The 19,136-nt window shown below is 42.0% G+C and overlaps 2 protein-coding genes and 1 long non-coding RNA gene across 3 annotated transcripts; 1 reads left to right on the top strand and 2 right to left on the bottom strand.

Annotated features, from left to right (window-relative positions):
• On the bottom strand, positions 1,385–8,583 carry LOC110430540. The gene is made up of 2 exons (XR_002447887.1): positions 8,399–8,583; positions 1,385–1,811 (listed from the first exon to the last, which is right to left on the bottom strand). It is a non-coding gene; the product is annotated as an uncharacterized LOC110430540 (long non-coding RNA).
• On the top strand, positions 13,269–14,244 carry LOC110430543. Its single transcript, XM_021448302.1, has 3 exons — positions 13,269–13,436; positions 13,558–13,750; positions 13,836–14,244. Exons 1-3 carry the CDS (start codon positions 13,405–13,407, stop codon positions 14,130–14,132), a joined length of 522 nt encoding a protein of 173 aa, XP_021303977.1. The 5' UTR covers positions 13,269–13,404; the 3' UTR covers positions 14,133–14,244.
• LOC110430472 (protein MAIN-LIKE 1-like) lies at positions 15,698–18,913 on the bottom strand. Its single transcript, XM_021448172.1, has 9 exons — positions 18,794–18,913; positions 18,516–18,682; positions 18,037–18,422; positions 17,649–17,953; positions 17,359–17,567; positions 16,578–16,926; positions 16,397–16,483; positions 16,173–16,302; positions 15,698–16,074 (listed from the first exon to the last, which is right to left on the bottom strand). Exons 1-9 carry the CDS (start codon positions 18,911–18,913, stop codon positions 15,833–15,835), a joined length of 1,995 nt encoding a protein of 664 aa, XP_021303847.1. The 3' UTR covers positions 15,698–15,832.

Below are 19,136 nucleotides of genomic sequence, written 5' to 3' on the forward strand. Positions count from 1 at the left end.
CTTAGGCCTGGTTTAGTTCACGAAATTTTTTTGTTTTGCCTACTATAGCACTTTTGTTTGTATTTGATAATTATTGTCTAACTACGGACTAATCAACTAACTAGGTTAAAAGATTCCTCTCGTAAATTACAAATAAACTATGTAATTAGTTAATTTTTTAATCTATATTTAATTTCATGTACTTACCGCAGAAAATTTTGAAAATTTTTAGAAACTATATAATACCTAGATCCCTCTTTGCCCCAGCGCCCGCCACCCCACAGAGTCACCCAGCGCACCACTACCTGCCTCTCTCCAGTCACCCTGCACTAAAGTAATGCCCACCTCTGGCCTCTGTAGCATCGTTCTTGTTGAGAGCCTATGTTCGGTTTTAGAAATTGAGATAGCTAGTGAACTTATATTTTGCTAATTGTTGATTAAAGCTAGGTAAAGTCCACACCAAGATGATTTAACAGTTTGGTTGAAGGGTGACCAATATAAACGGAGCAAGCTCACACTTGGAGAAGATGAAAAGGTGAAAACAAGCCTAAAGGCAAAAGTAATTATTAGGCGTTTTGTTTTCGAGACACAATAGAGTGTGTTGTCAGGTTTAGGATAGATAGTCATGCAACCACATTACATATGCACTAGACCGATGCAGTGAAATGCAAGTGAAAAATATTTTTAAAAAGCTAACTCTATGCTTAAGTGATGATATTCAGCTGGAACATATTAGGACATATTGAAACTACCAAATTTAAGAGCTTGTGAAGTTTGTGACTTGGTGATGATTTTTTTAGCACCACCAGATTTATCTGGTGCCAGGCGCTACAATATTTGAGCTGCTCCACGGTGGATGTTCGTGAATCTGGATTTTTTTCAATAATTAAGCTCTCCTAAATAGGCTAACCTGTTCGCTTGAGCTTATCTACCGAATCTATCGATCATTTAACAGTATTTTTCTTACAATAAATCCGTGAATAGTATTTTAACATGTACTTTCTGGGATTTACTGATTCCCTCTAACCACACCCAAATCAGCGAAGCAATGTTCATTTGACTAATAAGCCATAGCAGACTGTTCGCTAATTTATTGTGAAAAAAACACTACTGAATGGCTGACAAATTTAGCTTCCATCCCAGAAAACTAGGATAGACTTGCCTCATCCCACGTTGTCCAAACCAAACGCAACCACTTCATAAAACAAATTTCATGTCTGAAATGTTTCATTTTTTGTAGTCTTGGTCAGAGTATGAGAATTGGCTCAGCGCAAAATTATAACAACCGACATTTGGGAATGGAGTAGCATTATGGTACAAACCCAGGATTAGCCATATCAACATAGTAACGAAAGAATCATAGATGTGCCCATTTCTCGGAAACATTCATAAGGGAGGAAACAAATAGTACAGTTCAGATACAAATGTCACAATTTGATTATTATACGGTCATAAAGTACAATGTTATATATATCAGGATTCAAAATCTAATGTTGGTTGACCAAAAACACTGAAAATTGTAGGAAATGTCATGAAACCATGGCCCACAAACTTTGTATTATCTATTACATGACAATCCACACTCAGCCTCATGATTTTGCACAGCAGATACTGAGCTTTGGGACCCAATAAGAAGACGGTATTACCACCTATGGATGCGTTTCAGAATCTATTAAAATAAGGGTCATGGAATTCAAGAAGAATCCCAGAATCTGTGCATACTAAGTTTTCCATCACTGGACAGTTGTTTGTAGGAAGAAACAGCTCTTGTGTCATCCACTATCCAAGAGGAAGCTCCAAACCATGGTTGGTTGCAAAAACTGATGCCAGAGCTGTGAAATTTCATGGTTATAATTCTTCTTATATAAAACTTAACAGCAAGAAAATGGAAACAGCAAAGCAAGGACAACTTGGGCACAACAATATAACGTTTGCTCAAAAACATTCGCCATGTCTGTGCAGCATTCACAATTTATCACACCAGAAACCTGATGCAGCTAAAAGGTCACAATTGGGATTGAAACAGATATTTACAATATAATATGAAACTCTACAAAGCAACACCGAAAAAATGGGACCCCGATAAGAGATGAGGGGGAAACATAGGCATATAACCAGAAATTAGAACACAAAATGCAAAATCACATCTTACAAAAAAGAGAATCAACTTCCAGTGGAAAAGCGACATACCAACAAGCTCTTCCTAAGAATCCTGACTAAAGAAGGCTACTGATTTGCAATGCAAGAGGTATATATTACCGAATGGCCCTCATGCACTATGTGATGGCATATGCCATCATGTTACATCAAAGCCCAAAGGCACAGCAGGCCACGACTCATGAGGTAACAGTAGCTGTCGATTAGGACAATGACAACTGCAGTTATCACTGCAACAAGTGGGATGGTGGAGGGCACCAAAGACATAAAGCAAAGCAGAGACAGTAATAGGCCACCCTACCTGTCAGCATGTTCAGGCCTGGTTTAGCCCTTGTTTAGATGTGAAATTTTTTTAGATTTCGCTACTGTAGTACTTTCGTTTGTTTGTGGTAAATATTGTCCAATCATAGACTAACTGAGTCAAAAGATTCGTCTCGCGATTTACAGTCAAACTGTGTGATTAGTTTTTGTTTTCATCTATATTTAATGCTTTATGCATGTGCCGTAAGATTTGATGTGACAGGGAATCTTAAAAACTTTTTGGATTTTGGGATATACTAAACAAGGCTTTAGTTCCCAAAAAATTTCAAAATTTCCCGTCACATCGAATCTTGCGGCACATGTATGAAACATTAAATATAGATAAAAAAGATAACTAATTATACAGTTTAGGGTTTAGGGTAAGGGAAGGGGTAAGGCTACCAGTTCAAATACCCATAAGGGCACTCACAATGCAGACTCTATCATAGAGTCTAAAATTATTTATTACCTTGAATAATGTGGACTTAGAGTCTAAATAAGACTTGGAGTCTTATTTTTTCTACCTCTTTCTTCAATAAATATGCTGCCACATCAGCAAAATACCATAAATAATATGTAGTTAATTATCTTGGACTCTGTGATAGAGTCTTGCATTGTGAGTGCCCTAAGTCAGCTACACTTGGCTAGCCAAGAAGAATTACATCAAACCAGACACTTCAACATATAAACCAGGCCAGGGTGAGCCTAACAACCAAACAGCCCCATCTTGGCTACCTGAGGGCAGGTTTGGGCTGGCCTGGCTACATTGGGCTATCCAGGCTAACTGGGGCAACAAACCAAACACACCCTAGGTTTCCACAATAAACCAGACCAAAGGAAGATCTTTACTCAGGGAGATGAAAACATCATAAAAAGGGAAAGAAACAAAAATACCAAATCATCAATGGTTCAGATTACTAAATAGCCCTCAGAGAGTCAGGTTATGTGACAAGCATGAAACCCAATGTTTCATCAAAGGCTGATGCTGCGGGATACAACACTGGCACTGGAGCATGTCCTGAGAGATCAGAAGAATAGAAGACGACGAGAACGAGGACGACGATGACAAGAGCATGCCAGCAGTGGCACAAAGAGACAGAGGCACAAAGAGACAGAGGGGGGGTTTGGGGTTTAGGGACAACGTGCCAACCACTTGGTTGAGCATGTGTCAGTATTAGAGACAATTTTACCATATCATGTCATCCAATAACTCAGCATACTTCAGCGCCCAGATCATGGATAAGCCAACATAGAACAAGCCATTTCAGAAACTACAATTTTGCAAATGCATAGGCTGCCCTTGCCCAGCAAGCTCAAATCCATGTCCATCCATCCATCCACAGTCTCATCATCATTAGGCCAAAACAAAAACAATAATCACAAAATGGGATACCAAAATATGAAACCCTGAATGTTTGCTCTTTTTTTTTAAAAAAAAAGGAGTCTGATTGTTTAGGAGATTGTTAACACAAATAAGAGGATGTCAAATCATTTCCGATCAAAACACTGAAATATCCATGTTATCGAATAGCCCTTTTTTTAATTCACAATACAACAGACAATCACAAAGCACACAAACCTGATTTGATCTCCATCAGAAGCTGACCCAGTGGGCTTTAGTGCTGGCACAAAGGAGGAGCAGGAGTGTAATCCAATTCCTTATAGATGAAAGTGGGCATGTCCACAGACCCACAAATAGGCTTACCTTTTGTGGGCTCTACGGCACAAAGAGCACCGAGAAGCCCCACCACTGCAATAGCCATTTAAGGAGGTCCGACCTTGCAAAAACATATAGGGTCACCTCATGGACTCAAATCCAAGCTGATCTATTTATCCATCCATTCATTAGGTGATGTGATGGGTTCACCACAATCGTCATTGGGCAAGCACAAAACTCAGGAAGAGGCAGGAGTGCAAAATGGGGACACTGCACGGCTATGACCATCTGTAAGTAAGTGTATCTCTCTCTGCCCCTAACCAGGCTTCAGTATGAACACAACAGAGAAACTAGCAATGCACTGCACAGTTTAGGAACTACAACTTGTAACAATTACCTCACTTGGACCTCATACAGAACACAGATTACAAGGAGACGCCCTTATGATATGAGCACCATCAGGCTAAAAGCTGCTGTGTTTCCACAGCTGAATTACGAAATACAAAATACTACCAAAGAAACAAAACAAGTATATCAAGAAACAAAAGATACCATAATACCATATGAACTCCTGGGCAAACCCATTCCTCATATATGGAAAAAAGGGAGTGCAAAACTAATATCAATCTAAAATAATGGAAGGAATGCAAGAGAACCCCACATCAAACTACAGAGGCAAACCTGGCAGATGAAACTTCAAATCTGTTTATATAAAGAAGAAATTCAAAATGGGTATATATGAGTAAGATAAGTAAAAAGCTTGCCCTCAGGTCTCAAAGAAACAGCATCCATTGATGGCACAAGACAAGTCGACAAGTGTATTTCAATAAGATCAGCCTCTACCAGACAGCCATTTAATGACAATATGCAGTCGCTGCTGCACAAGCATATATGTGCACCAACACACTAGAGAGGGAGAGAGGGACATAGACAGACAGACAGACAATGAGAGAGAGAGAGAGGAGGAGGAGGAGGAGGAGAGATGCCATCTTTGCATATTCGGTTTTCATCATTGGGCATCAAATTTTTTTAGAAACTATTAAAGGTAATGATGTCATTAATTGTCTAAAAGATGGGCAGTCACTATATCTTCAAACTAGGAACTCGGTGCAGCCACAATTTCACAAATGGGGGTGCAAAGATGGAGTACCGAATATGATTATATTAAGTTTAGGAAAACAACTAAAAAAGGAAGGTGACAGGATAGGTGCAATCACAAAATGCCTGCAATTCACACCTTACAACAGAAGACCAACTTCCACTTGAGAATGACACCTAGCTCTCCATGATAGAACCGAATGAAGGAGGGCATTGAGGCCTCGGACAGAAAAGTCCATCACAAAAAAGGAAAGAAATTTAATCAAGTAATTTGAGGAGCTACAACCTTGCAACTGCATAGGTTGATCCCACCAAGCTCAAATCCATTTTAAGCTCTTTTATGCATCAATCCACAAGTCTCATCATCATCGGAGCAAAAGCAAGCAACGAGACAGCGAATCTTGAAAATGGCCTAAAATAAATTGGTACAACCATAACAGTATCAATATATGTAGTATATGATGGTTATTAATTGATTAAAGTTCAACAAAAACAGTGGACAATAGGTGTTAGCACCAAGAAGCAAGACTAGCAACTATAATAGTAGAATTAGAATTAGAACTATGCAAGTAGCAGTGATAATAAATAATATACATGAGGCAGGGATGAGTGATGTGTTTATTCAAAGATATATAGTTCATCCAGCAAAATCATTTCTTACAACAAGGTAGTAAACCTCAGCGCCCTGAATGTTTTGAAATTTGTACACTCAAGAAAAGGTCGGCAAGACGGCAAGTAAATTCCAATCGACACACAGAAATGCTTGCTTTGCAAGAGATCCTCAAGTCAATTCCAATGGACACACAAAAATGTTTTCTTTGCAAATAGCCCTCAGATTGACAACCTTGTTTGATTTCCATCAGAAGCTAATGCAGTGGGCTCCAACGCTGGCACCAGAGCACATTCTAAGGGCTCGAAGAAGAAGAAGAAGACGGATTTGCACAAGGAGAAAGAGAGATCAATCCAAGCCCTGATGGATTTGCACTTGGCAGTGCCAGTAGATGGGAGGAGCGAGAAGAGAGGAAGAGGAGGAGGAGGAGGCGATAAGTCTGCCACAAGGGCAGTCCCACTTGTCACTGTCAGTACAGTGAGCGAGCAACCGACCCGAGCCCCGAGCATGCTTCGACACCCAGAAGACAGGAGCTGACACTGCATTAGCCATTCAAGGGAGCTCCGACCTTACAATCGCAACAGAGTGACCCCGTGAAGTTCAAATCTGATACCCATCCATCCATTCAACAGGTCAGAGGGTCATCGCCATCATCATCAGGCAAATGCAAAAATCCAAACATCTGCCGCAAAGATCAGTAACAGGAAAGCAGGGGAAAAAACTCATCTACACCACAGAGGGACAGAGACAATCAACTGTGATCTCTCTCAAAAAAAAAACAAATCAAATGTAAGAAGTGAGATTGGAGAACCTCACAAATGGGGTGCAAAGATGGAGTGCAATATGATTAAATTAAGTGTAGGAAAACAATTAAAAAAGAAAGGTGACAGCAGAGGTGAAACCACAAAAATATTTTTCAAAAAAAGGATCACAAAATGCCTGCAGTTCACATCTTACAACAGAAGACCAACTTCCACTTGAGAATGACACCTAGCTCTCCATGATAGAACCAAATGAAGGCATTGAGGCCTCAGGACAGATAAGTCCATCACAAAAAGGGAAGGAAAATCAAAATAACCAAATGGCCTACTCTACCAAATGGTCTCAGACCATGCCATAGGCATGATATGCCATGTTTCATAAAAGGCTAATGCAGCAGGCTCCAACATTAGAAGCTGGGCATGTCCCAGGGGATGATTGGTAAAAGAACATGTCAAGGATGATTACTACGGCAATCATGCCAGCACTGACAACTAGAGGAAAGGAAGACAAGAAAGAAAAGCAGACAATGGGCCAGTCGCCAGTTTGACCACTTCATTTCATCAAATACTTCGGCTTGCCTAAGCACCGAGAATATGGACTGTGGAGATGGCAAAACAGCACAAGTAATTTGAGGAACTACGACCTTGAAACTGCATAAGTTGATCCCACCAAGCTCAAATCCATTTCAGCTCATTTGTGCATCAATTCACAAGTCTCATCATCATCGGAGCAAAAGCAAATCAACCAGCTCATTTATGCATCAATCCATAAGTCTCAGCATCATCGGAGCAAAAGCAAATCAAGCAACGACACGGTGAAACTTGAAAATGGCCTAAAATAAATTGATACAATCGTAACAGTATCAATATATGTGCTACAGTTTTTATGGTATTAATTCACTAAAGCTCAACAAAAACAGTGGATAACAGTTGTTAGTACAAGCAAGACGAGCAACTATAATAGTAGAATTAGAATTCAAACTATGGAAGTAGTAGCAATAATATACATGAGGCACAGGGATGAGTGATGTATTTATTAAAAGATAATAAGATACATAGTTCATCCAGCAAAATCATTTCCTACAACAAGGTAGTAAACCTCAGCACCCTGAATGTTTTAAAATTTGTAAACTCAAAAAGAGGTCCGCAAGTCAATTCCAATTGACACACAGAAATATTTGCTTTGCAAGAGATCCTCAAGTCAGTAACAATGGACACACAGAAATGTTTTCTTTGCAAAATAGCCCTCAGATTGACAAGTTTGTTTGATTTCCATCAGAAGCTAATGCAGTGGGCTGATTTGCACTTGCAGTGCCAGTAGATGGGAGGAGGGAGAAGAGGAGGAGGCACGGCCCTGTTCGTTTTTGAATTTTGGGGTGAACTAAACAAGGCCTGAGTGAGCAAGAGCATGCTTCGACATCCAGAGGACGGACGAGCCGACACTGCATTAGCCATTCAAGGGGGCTCCGACCTTGCTAACGCAAAGACGTAACCCCATGGAGTTCAAATCCGATCCGATCCGATCTGATCTATCTATCTATCTATACATCCATCCATTCAACGGGTCAGAGAGGGTCATCGCCAGCATCATCGGGCGAATGCAAAAATCAAGAAATCAGTAACAGGAAAGCAAAAAAAAGAAACTCATCTACGCCACGATCTCGATCGACGTTTCAAAAGCATGCCAAAACTGAAACTAGCCAGACGCTGAGGGAGAGAGACAAATCAACAGTGATCTCTCCACATTTGTCAAAAAAAAAAAAAAACAGTGATCTCTCCACACAAAAAAACAAACAAACAAACGAACGAACGTAGGAAGCGAGATCGGAGAACCACCCGACTCCTGAGCGAAGGGGACGGGGACGGGGTCGCTGCCGCCGGCATACCGGAGCGACGGAACCCTCCTCACGGCCGGCGTGGACTGGAGGAGAAGAGGGTTTCCGCCTGACCCCAAGAAACCGCGCGGTGGAAAACCCTCTTCATCTCTCGTGCCCGCTGCTCCCTCTGCCAGTACCAGTACAGCAGTACTCCGGGGCCTGCTTTTGAGGCGTTGGAGGGTCGGCGCTGCTCCCGAGGAAACAGAACAAGGCCACGCCGCGTGGGCCGCATCTTCTTCCAAGCGGCTGCGGGCGGAGGCATTGTAGGGCGGGCTGACGGTTATGGGCCGAATAATAGCCCGTGAACCCGTTCATTAGAGATGGGCCATGGTTGTTACAAGGCAGGCCTCGCTGCTGCTGGCAAATTTTATGGGCCACGAGCCACGGCATTGGCTGGCCTAATAGAACTAAGGCCCACAAGGTCACGTCTCACAAGTGCAAGAACAGCCCAGAAACACGTTTGGAGACGGAAAAGGTCCTTTAAACACCCTTAACTTTTGTGATGGTTCTATTTCTCTTCTTATTTATAAAACTAGATTCTTAATTTCTTTCCCAAATTTAAATCCATTTGTTTTGGCACCCCGAGCGATTTTGTATGGGCATTTTGTCTGACGTAGCGCCATATCAACCATGAGAAAGAGAAAATTGTACTTCTTAGATAGTTTTTGGACAGACACTATTTTTGAAAAAAAAAACTTTAAGGTCTTGTTTGGATATAGTTGGATTCGCCTCAATCCACCTCAATACATGTAGATTGAGTCCAATAACATCCACAAGGGGTTCACGGCGCAATGGCAAAGACCATTGGTTGGGGGCTCCCACCCAGGGTTTAAATCCTGGGCGCAGCACTTTATTCTGGATTTATTTCAGAATTTTCCGGCGCTATGCATTAAGTGGTAGGCGATGTGCCCGTCGACAGCGAGGCGCCTGTGGTGACTTCGTGAACTTCAAGATTTGCCGGCTCAGTCCTTCGAAGGTACTCATAGGGGTAGGGTTTGCGTACGTGTGTTCATAGGGGTGAGTGTGCATGCGTGTTGAGTCTCTGCGTTGTACTGTGTAATCTAAAAAAAATCCTAAAAAGTTATGCAATTAAAAATCCTAAAATCTGATTTAGCCTTGAAAATTTATAGAAAGTTTATGTTAGCTTAGAAAATCATGAAATTCAATTTCATAGTTTTCTAAATCATGTTCTATCTTATATACGTTAAAACTATATGAATCTTATATTGACTTGTTTTGCATTTTTATTTTGTAGTAGATGCTCTAGCATCTATGATAGGTAGTGTACATCAATGACCCGGAGAATTCATCATCTTCCAACTCGAGGAAGAATGCATATGAAAATGTATAGGTGACTTTGATAACAAGATAAGGTCATATAACGATGTAACCATATCATACTTGATCCTATTTTAGGCCCAGTTTGACATCATGCAAGCAAGAGTAAATAATTGTCGAAGGGAACAGGATTCAAATCGGGGATTTATGTTTGAACGATGTTTGCGTGATTGTACACTTCATTCTCATGCGTGCAATTGAGCCTCCGGTGACTCACCAAAATCTATTCAAAGCAAATCGATTACTCCGTCCATTCAAAATTATGACATTTTAATTTCTAAATCCATTTTTTTGTTATGTCTAGACACTATGCATATTTAAGTAGTATATAGTAAAAGTTATGTGTGTACCAAAATGTCTTATATTTAATCCATCCCAGACTATAAGACATTTGGTTTTTTTTTCTACACCAACTTTAACCACTGCGTCTTATTCAAAAATTTATATAAAATATTGTTTTTTTTTGTCATGGCTTGGTTTATTAATTAAAGTTTTTCAATAATGACTTAAATTTGACTATGTTTGTATAAATTTTTTGAATAAGACGAGTGGTCAAACTTGACATAAAAAATCAAACGTCATAATTTGGGAGGGAGTGAGTAATTTAGAATGGATGGACTAGCCAACTTAGAGCCCGTCACTATTCTGAAACCGAGGCCTTGTTTAGTTCCAAAATATTTTGTAAAATGGACACTGTAGCTCTTTCGTTTGTATTTGACAAATATTGTCAAATCATGGACTAACTAGGCTCAAAAGATTTGTCTCGTCAATTCCGACCAAACTGTGCAATTAGTTTTTATTTTTATCTATATTTAGTACTTCATGCATGTATCTAAAGATTCGATGTGACGGGGAATCTGAAAAATTTTACAAAATTTTTTGGGAACTAAACAAGGCCCGAAAATCGATCGATGTTCCATTTGGGAAAAACCAGCGAGCAGCCAAGGCCCGCCCCCGCGGAAAGATAAAAAGGTTCGCTCAATCATGCAGGTCGAGACCCCTGGCAGCAACGAAGAGAATCTGGCAAGCAGAGCCGCCACAAGCACCCCCATCATACCACAGCCGATATCGGAGCTGTTTGGTTGCTAGCCACAATTTGCCACACTTTATCTTAAGCAAGTTTGACCAGAGTGGCAAGTATTTGGTTCACAACTAAGCTTAGGCATGATTCTTTTGGGCTCCACATGTCATAGAGTTAAAAAGTGTGGCAAGATTCCTTTAGGCATGGCAAAGTGTGGCAACCAATTTGCTAGCCACACTTTTTGTGGCTTGCCACACTTGCCTAAAGTTAGTTGTGGTAGATTGTGGCTAGCAACCAATCATCCCATCATCATTCGCTACGACGGCGAAGGAGAATCCTTCTTCCCCACCGCATCGCACTTGCCATTGCCAGTCGCCACCATGGCTGGCTAGTGGGATTCCACCGCGTCGCCCCCACCACACCTGCGCACCAGGCACCAGGCACCACCACCACGCTGCTGCCGCGCCCACGAGAGAGAATCGGGCTAGAAAAAAGCAAGCGGACAAGACACAAGATCAGAAATTCCCCCCACCTGACCTGAGCTGCAGGGGAGTGATGCTCATGCTCGCCGAGTTGCATCGCACGAACGCGCCCCGCGCGCGCGCGCACTTGCACCCAGTTAAAAGTTAAAAACCCAGAGATTCGGTTCGATCTCGTCTCCAGGATCTAAGTACCCAAACCCAAGCGCGATCACACGCCGACACCGCACCAGAAAACCTCGTCGAGGAAACGGTGCTGAATCATATCGAGCACCAAGCATGATAGCCACTGCTGCCGATCTAGTGATGAGGAGGCCACTGGACTGGACACTGGAGAGGGCTCGGCCCTGCCCGTGTAATGCGTGCGCACTGCCTGGTGCCTGCCACCGTTCTGGGAGGCGAGGCGAGAGAGCCTCGTCTTGCACCACCGGGAATGATTGCCGGCCGGGTCACAATGCATCCCATCATTTCTCCAGCCACAAATACGCTTTGTTTCCTGTCCTGGAAGGAAAAAAAAAGTGTATGGATCCATTATTCGTTCATCGTCTAGTTCTGTGCATTCCAGCTTAGACACACTTTTTCATTTATTTATTTATTTATTTGTTAAGATTTAAGAATTATACTCGTTCATATACTCACCTGCAGCTGCAGACAGAGATCATTCCTTCACCCAGTCACACTCATCATGGGTTCATTCGTATTTGATGCGCCGCCGGCCCTTCCTTCCTCATCACATGTCCTAGCTGTACTGTTCCGCCTTGTCGCTACAGAAATGTGCACTCAGAAAGTGTTCGACCTTATTCATCCCGTCCGCCACCGTCCACTTAGCAGAATTTTTCCCTCACAACAAATCAACGAACAAGACTATTAAAAAAAAGTGGAGCGATGTACCTAAGGCCTTGTTTAGTTGGTAAAAGTTTTAGATTTTGGGTACTGTAGCACTTTCGTTTGTTTGTGTCAAATATTGTCTAATCACGCACTAATTAGGGTCAAAAGATTCATCTCGCAATTTACAAGCAAACTGTGTAATTAGTTTTTGTTTTTGTCTAAATTTAATACTCTATGCATGTGCCGCAAGATTCAATGTAACGAAAAATCTTGAAATTTTTTAGAAACTAAACAAGGCCTAAAGAAGCTCAACAGAACAGCTTTGCCGCTGAGATAAAAAGGGTCACACACATGTGCAATGATTCCCCCATCAGACATAACATAACCACCGTAGTACTTCAACGCGGCAAACATGGGCGGCGTCTGCAGATCATATGCCATGACCCATGATGACCGGTTACCAACCATATTTTGGAACTGTAAAACCAGAGCTAGGCCTTGTTTAGTTCACCCCGATCAAAAAGTTTTCAAGATTTCCTGTCACATCGAATATTGCGACACATACATAAAACATTAAATATAGACGAAAACAAAAACTAATCATACAGTTTAACTGTAAATCACGAGACGAATCTTTTGACTCTAGTTAGTCTATGATTGGACAATATTAACGCAAACAAACGAAAGTGCTACAGTTCCGAAAACTTTTCAGTTCCGAATTTTCGGTTTTCGGAACTAAACAAGGCCCTAGCAAGGCTGTGAGTCCCAATTTTTTACAATTTGGCCTTTTTTTTGAAAAAAGTTCACAATTGGACCCCTGGAAAACTTAAATGCAGAAATGGACCCAGGGGGTCGGCGCCATGCATCATGGCGCCGAGGTTTCACGTCTCGGCGCCATGGATCACGGCGCCGAGGTCCTAGACTGCCTTCTCACGTGGATCTGACGTGGCAGGGAGCTCGGCGCCACAGATCACGGCGCCGAGCTCGGCGCCACAGATCACGGCGCCGAGCTCCCTGCTACAAATCGGCCGACGCCCTTCGCTACCCGTGGACACAGTTCATATTTTCATCTCCCCTCTCGGCTCTTTCTCTCCAAAAACCGAGCACGAATTTGGATTCAATATTTGAACCATCAAAAGTTTGATTTGTTCCATAGATCTTGAAAAGCCAGGTTTACTCTTTCACATATTAGTTTTTGACTCATTGATTTGACCTATATTACACGTATGTTGTAGACTTAGATAAACCATTTATAGTTTTTTGAATGGATGATTAATATTTTTCTTATGCAATCGTAGAATGCCACGTCGTGGAAAAAGTAGCAAACCAAGGTAACCTTTCGACATGTTTCGATAAATTTCATTCGTTATTATTTATCATTTGGTAAATTGTAGTTTTCGGTTCAATCGTTATTTGCTATGACTTCTTAGAATTGAATTATTTGAACTGTAGCTATGGCCGGACGACCGGTAGTCCGTACATCCACAAGCCGCTTCCTAGCGGTGTTCCAGTACCTATGTGCTTTTGTGGTGATCCTTGCAAGGTAGAAATTTCGGAAGACGAGGAAACCTATCGGCAGAGGTATTGGATGTGTTCGAATTTTGCCTGGGAGCCTACGCCAAAACAACGCCGCAGTAACTTTATTGTAAGTTATTTTTTCTATTGTGCACTTATTAATTTGTGTCCTACGAAGCATGATTTAAATTTTTGAACAAATATATTTGTTGCAGACCCCTCCACCATTGTGTGATTTTGAGCAATGGATCGACACTGAGGTTAAGGAGTCCGACAAGCGGCTTCTACAAGGCCTAAAGGAGTGGGATGCAGAGCGTGCAGAGATATTAGAGAAGAGACGTAGAGAGGAGGCTCAAAAGAGGGAGCACAAGGAAGAGGAGGAAAGAAGACGTGTTGCTGCGGCTCGGGAGGAGAGGGAAAAGAAGCTTGAGCGTGTGCGCCGAGCGAAGGCAGCGATTGATGAGAATCCAGATGCCCAGAGGAAGGGAAAGTGGCCTCGTTGCACTCAGTAGTTACATTACCTTCTTGTTCTTTGTTTGGTTCATGGACAATATTGTTTTGTGTTGGACTTTTCAATTTGTTGTTATGTAATGCACTTTAGCAATTTTAATTTGGTTTCATTATAAGTAGACAATATTTTTATTTGAGTATTGCATAGGCAATGAAATGAGGATAATTAGTTGAAATAGAAGTTAACGAACTAGTATATTGCATAACTAGTAGCACACATCACATTGAATGGCATGTCAAAACATGCACCAAACAAGGGTGCAGAGGTCCGAGACTAAACCTAACATGCCTTAGGTAATTCAAGCAATTAACAAGCACAGGGAATGGCATGTGAGAACATATACCACACAAAGGTACATAGTTCTTTCGACTAACCCTAACATGCCTTAGGTGATTAAACCAAACAACAAACATATGGATGTGGCCTGTGAATTAGTTCAGTTCTACCTAGTAGTGTGGCCACATAGCAAACTGTGTTGCCCCTTCTCCATAGTATCCTCCCGTTGTTGGTGGTGGTGGTGGGGGTGGTGGTGAAGGAGGGCCCTTGTTCTTGTGATTAGGGCATGTGCAGTATGGATCATTGCATATTGTGTTTTGGGAGCCAGTAGCATTGCTGTTGTCGTCCTCTTCGTCGTCCTTGTAACCACAGCTAACTTCCGTTTCTAAATCAAAGATACGGTCCTGCAGGTAGTAGATGTACTCTGCATGGGGATGAATAGGTCTAGGATCGACCCATCTGGTGAAGCCACAGTTCTCTTTTGACAAGGATGACTGCAATAAGTATGTAGCTTTAGCACAAGAGAGTATCTTATTGAAGGTTTAATTAGTAATATGACTTACCCATGCTCGTGGACATTTGAAGAAACGACGCCCTCCATCTATCCCCTCTGTGTACATCTGCACCAAACAATCCTCACCATGCATACATTTTGGCCACTCTTCTTTTCGGTCATCATATGCCCTCAGTGGTGCCTCTTTAGTAAAATCATGTTTGCTCTCAAGGGGGAACCTATCATAAATTGCTTCCTCAAAGTCTTTAGGACCAAGAGGACCCTCCCAAAGAAAGGGATTACCCTTCATCGCCGCCTTTCCCTTCCCTCTAGACGACCCTCCAGACATTTTTACTTGAACTGAACAATCTCAAGTGAGTAGCAACGCTCTCACCACTGCGTATATATATAGGAACCCAATAGTTGGTAGCCGTTGTAGTATATAATAAATGCACCTGAAAAGCCTAGATTTGATTACTGAAAAGCCTAGTTGAAAACTGAAAAGTCTATTTGGATTGTCATCTGAAAAGGCTAGATTCGTTCACTGTTTCGGATGTGATGATTCAATGAAAAGCCATATTGGTTCACTGTTTCTGAAAAGCCTACACTGCGAAAACCAATAGGAATGGACCACAGAATATGTGCACTACATTGAATAATTCATGGAAAAAATTTGCAAGAGTTTCCCCTATTTTTGGTACATCCACAGTTATAAATAGACATCACAGTACAATACAAACATTGATTCATCCAAATATCACAACACAAGCACATACGCCATCAGAAATGATAGTTCAGATAGTCCACAGAGACCATACAGTCCCATATAGTACAAATAGTCCACAAAGTTCACAGTGTCGATACATGCAAAATAACAGAAGTTATGCCATCAAATCTAAGCTGCTACCATGGTGTTAGCACAGAAGTCATCCTCACTGCCTCCTAGTCTTACCCTTACCCTTGTGGCCAAGAGCATCGGTGCCTGGAGTGTACCTACAAGGCGAACGACGTCGCCTTCTTGCAACCTGCGTAGGCTGAGTAGAAGGAGCATCAGGAAGCTGAGATAACCCAAGCTCGTCATAGTCACGCTCCTCGGCCACCCCCTCTTCGTCCTCATCATCATCGCTTTGAAAAGTGTCCATAGTTGGCCGAGACGAGCTCTGTCCTCCAGATCCTATAAACATTGTTCAAATTATGTGTGCACTTAATTCATTATCTCATACCATGAAAATTGCTCAGTTCAAATAAACAACAAATTTAATAAAATTATACCTCCCAAAGAAGATGTACCATGCACAACAGGTGTCTTGCATTGTCGTTCCTGTGGCACATGCACATTCATCGCAGCACTAGTACCGCAACCGCACCGAGCTGCAGCACGCCTAAGCCTACGTGCTAGTCTCTATTATGCAAAGATTAAAATTCATATTGTTAGATATATGATAAATGAGGGTCATAATACTTGTTCTTAGATAAATTCGATGTCAAGTACTTACTCCAAGAAAGTTGTTTAGTGTGTGCTCGTCCACACCTGTTCTTGGAAACCGTTCGATGTCAAGTACAGATTGCTTTATTGCGTTGCCCTATAAGATAAGACACGTATTAGTTTATATAAGTGCAATTTATAAAGTGGAAAGGACAACAATCGTACAATTGTATAGTGGAAAGGACATGTACCACTCGGTCCAAGACAGGTGCTGCCTCGATAAGTGTCCCTTGTCGTGCTGCTAGGTCATAGGAAGTGTCCTCATCCTCAGATGATTCAAGGTACGCATAATCTGCTTGGGTCCACTGAATTTTCAACCTTGTTCGTGTAACACCTAGGTACCAAGTAAGGTATGCACGAAAATTGTAGTTGGTATGTGGTTGCTCATTTTCGTAGAGGTTGTCATGAAACTGGTCCCACACCTCTATGTACTGACGATGCAACGTTTGAAACTCAACTGTCTTCTTTTGCTTCTGACGATCAATCATAAAATTAAATATTAAAGATGAAAATAATAACACAGATTTAACAACATTGATTCTAAAACTCAGTACGTGGTTAAAATATTGAACTAGCAACATGAATATAGTAGGTATGAAATAAATTTCAGCAAGTAGGTTGTAGTAGCACACTTCAAATACGTTGGAAATGACTAAGGATATAAATTTCAGCAAGCATGGATTTGCAATAGCACATTTATAAATTTCAGCAAGCATGGATAAGCACTAAGCATGTAAATTTCAGCAACATTTATATAAATTTCAGCAAGCATGTAAAAAGTACCAACATGCATATAGGGGGTAATAGATTTCAGCAAGGATTTATATTGGACCAAGTAGCAAATAAATTTCAGCAATCATGTAATTTTCAGCAACATTTAAGGTATTGAACTTTGAATAAATATTGAACTTTGAATAAATTGCAGTCAACATATCTATCAAATGCATGGAATAAATTACCAAAATAACTTACTTGTGCAGCTCCACGGAAGTATCAAATGGAGGGACAGGCCATTGCTGGCACAAGCCAAATTGGCGGGCTACTCGATTTGGAAGGTGCCACTCAACAGCATAGAAGCAAATCAGAGGGCAGATCATCAAGTACAAGTCTTCATCCTCGCTACACATGCTGCTTACTCCAAGATGTAGCGCATCATTCGCCGTGTACGGCTCCCAATTAACCTGCAAACATAAGACATGTATATGGCAAGTTAGATAAACTATCGAGCATACAATAAACAAGAACTACTGCATTTTACTCACCATGGAGGGCCTAAGCGTGTCGAGCTCATTGGCATACTGTACGTACGCACGTGAAGTCCTGCTGAAGGCGACTTTCGCCTGGTCCCAAAGATGGGCAAACGTCGGACGGTGACGAGGGTTGCCCACTGCAAACCATTCCCGAGGAGCGTCAACTATGGGCCGTCCAACTGGAAGACGAGCCCACATCCAAAGCTGCAGTAGGTAAACACAACCACCAACGGAAGAACTACTTGCGGTCCGACGACACGCCTCACAAAGGCTACGGTATAGGTAAGCCAGCACTCCCGAAGCCCAGCTGTAAGTACCTGAAACCGTTGCAATCAATTTAATCAATGCATACGTGAACATAAGAAACCAAATTAATAATAACTGTGTAAGGGAAAAGTACCTGTGGTGTCCCAGTCAGTGAGGCACGGGAGGTACATCCACGATGCAGTGTCCCCTGTCGCGTCAGGGAAAAGAACACACCCAAATAGGTGCAAGATCCAAGCTCTACAGTAGTAGGCAACTGTCTCCTGGTCCGCATGTGCCGGACAATTACCAAAGCTCTGCCTAAGCCAAGCAATTGGTACCCCAGTGGTGCGCTGCGTCGGTGCCTCCGGAGGAAGTGGTCTTCCAAGGAAGGCCTCAACTCTGGCCCTCCAACCATCGGACCTGCAGTGTCCGATAACTGGACGACCTCTAACACTCAAACCCAGGATCTTCTGAGTGTCCTGGAGTGTAACAGTCATCTCTCCACAAGGTAGGTGGAAACTATGAGTTTCTGGCCTCCACCTACAATTTAAAGAACATTGTTGTTAGGGTTTTCAGAAAGATAGATAAAGTTTGTTCAAAAAAACATACGATTACTATAGATAAATGGTGCACCTGTCAACTAAAGCTGTGATCGCCGCGGGGTTAATTGGAGGCAACCCACGACGAACCTGATACGATATGACATCTAGGCCAGCCCTCTGCAGCAGAGGTGTGTACCTGTCGTTATACCGCATCTCCTCGAACTTGTCATGCGTTCGAGGTCGAAGCGGGGGTAGTTCCTGCAACCATACAATCAAGTTATTTAATTCATAAGTACACAAATTAATAATAAATGAAAAGCAAAGAACTTGTCATGGATCTCTGGCGCCGACTGGTTTTTTTTTTTTTGCCACACAAGCCGCCACGCAAAATCCACGCTGGCTTGGCCCAGGGAGCTCGGCGCCGTGATCCATGGCGCCGAGACGTGATACCTCGACGCCATGATGCATGGCGCCGAGCCCTGGGTCCATTTGTGCACTTAAGTTTTCCAGGGGTCTAATTGTGAACTTTTTTCAAAAAAAGGACCAAATTGTAAAAAATTGGGGCTGCGAGTCAAGCTTCATTTTCACACGCAAGTACCCATGCTGCCATGCACATGGACTACAACGCGAAAAGCTCGAAAACAATTCATTCAGGGCCTTGGCCTTGTTTAGTTCCAAAATTTTTTGCAAAACATGCACTGTAGTATTTTCG

Source organism: Sorghum bicolor, chromosome 9, assembly GCF_000003195.3.
Source record: "Sorghum bicolor cultivar BTx623 chromosome 9, Sorghum_bicolor_NCBIv3, whole genome shotgun sequence".
NCBI lineage: Eukaryota > Viridiplantae > Streptophyta > Magnoliopsida > Poales > Poaceae > Sorghum > Sorghum bicolor.

Coding starts and splice junctions, on each gene's coding strand:
- LOC110430472 (XM_021448172.1), bottom strand. CDS start 18,913: ATGGACCCAGGGCTCGGCGCCATGCATCATGGCGTCGAGGTATCACGT. Junction 18,423..18,515: donor ATCACAGCTTTAGTTGACAG/GTGCACCATTTA, acceptor TTTAAATTGTAG/GTGGAGGCCAGAAACTCATA. Junction 17,954..18,036: donor CACTGACTGGGACACCACAG/GTACTTTTCCCT, acceptor CAACGGTTTCAG/GTACTTACAGCTGGGCTTCG.
- LOC110430543 (XM_021448302.1), top strand. CDS start 13,405: ATGCCACGTCGTGGAAAAAGTAGCAAACCAAG. Junction 13,437..13,557: donor GGAAAAAGTAGCAAACCAAG/GTAACCTTTCGA, acceptor TTTGAACTGTAG/CTATGGCCGGACGACCGGTA. Junction 13,751..13,835: donor AACGCCGCAGTAACTTTATT/GTAAGTTATTTT, acceptor TATTTGTTGCAG/ACCCCTCCACCATTGTGTGA.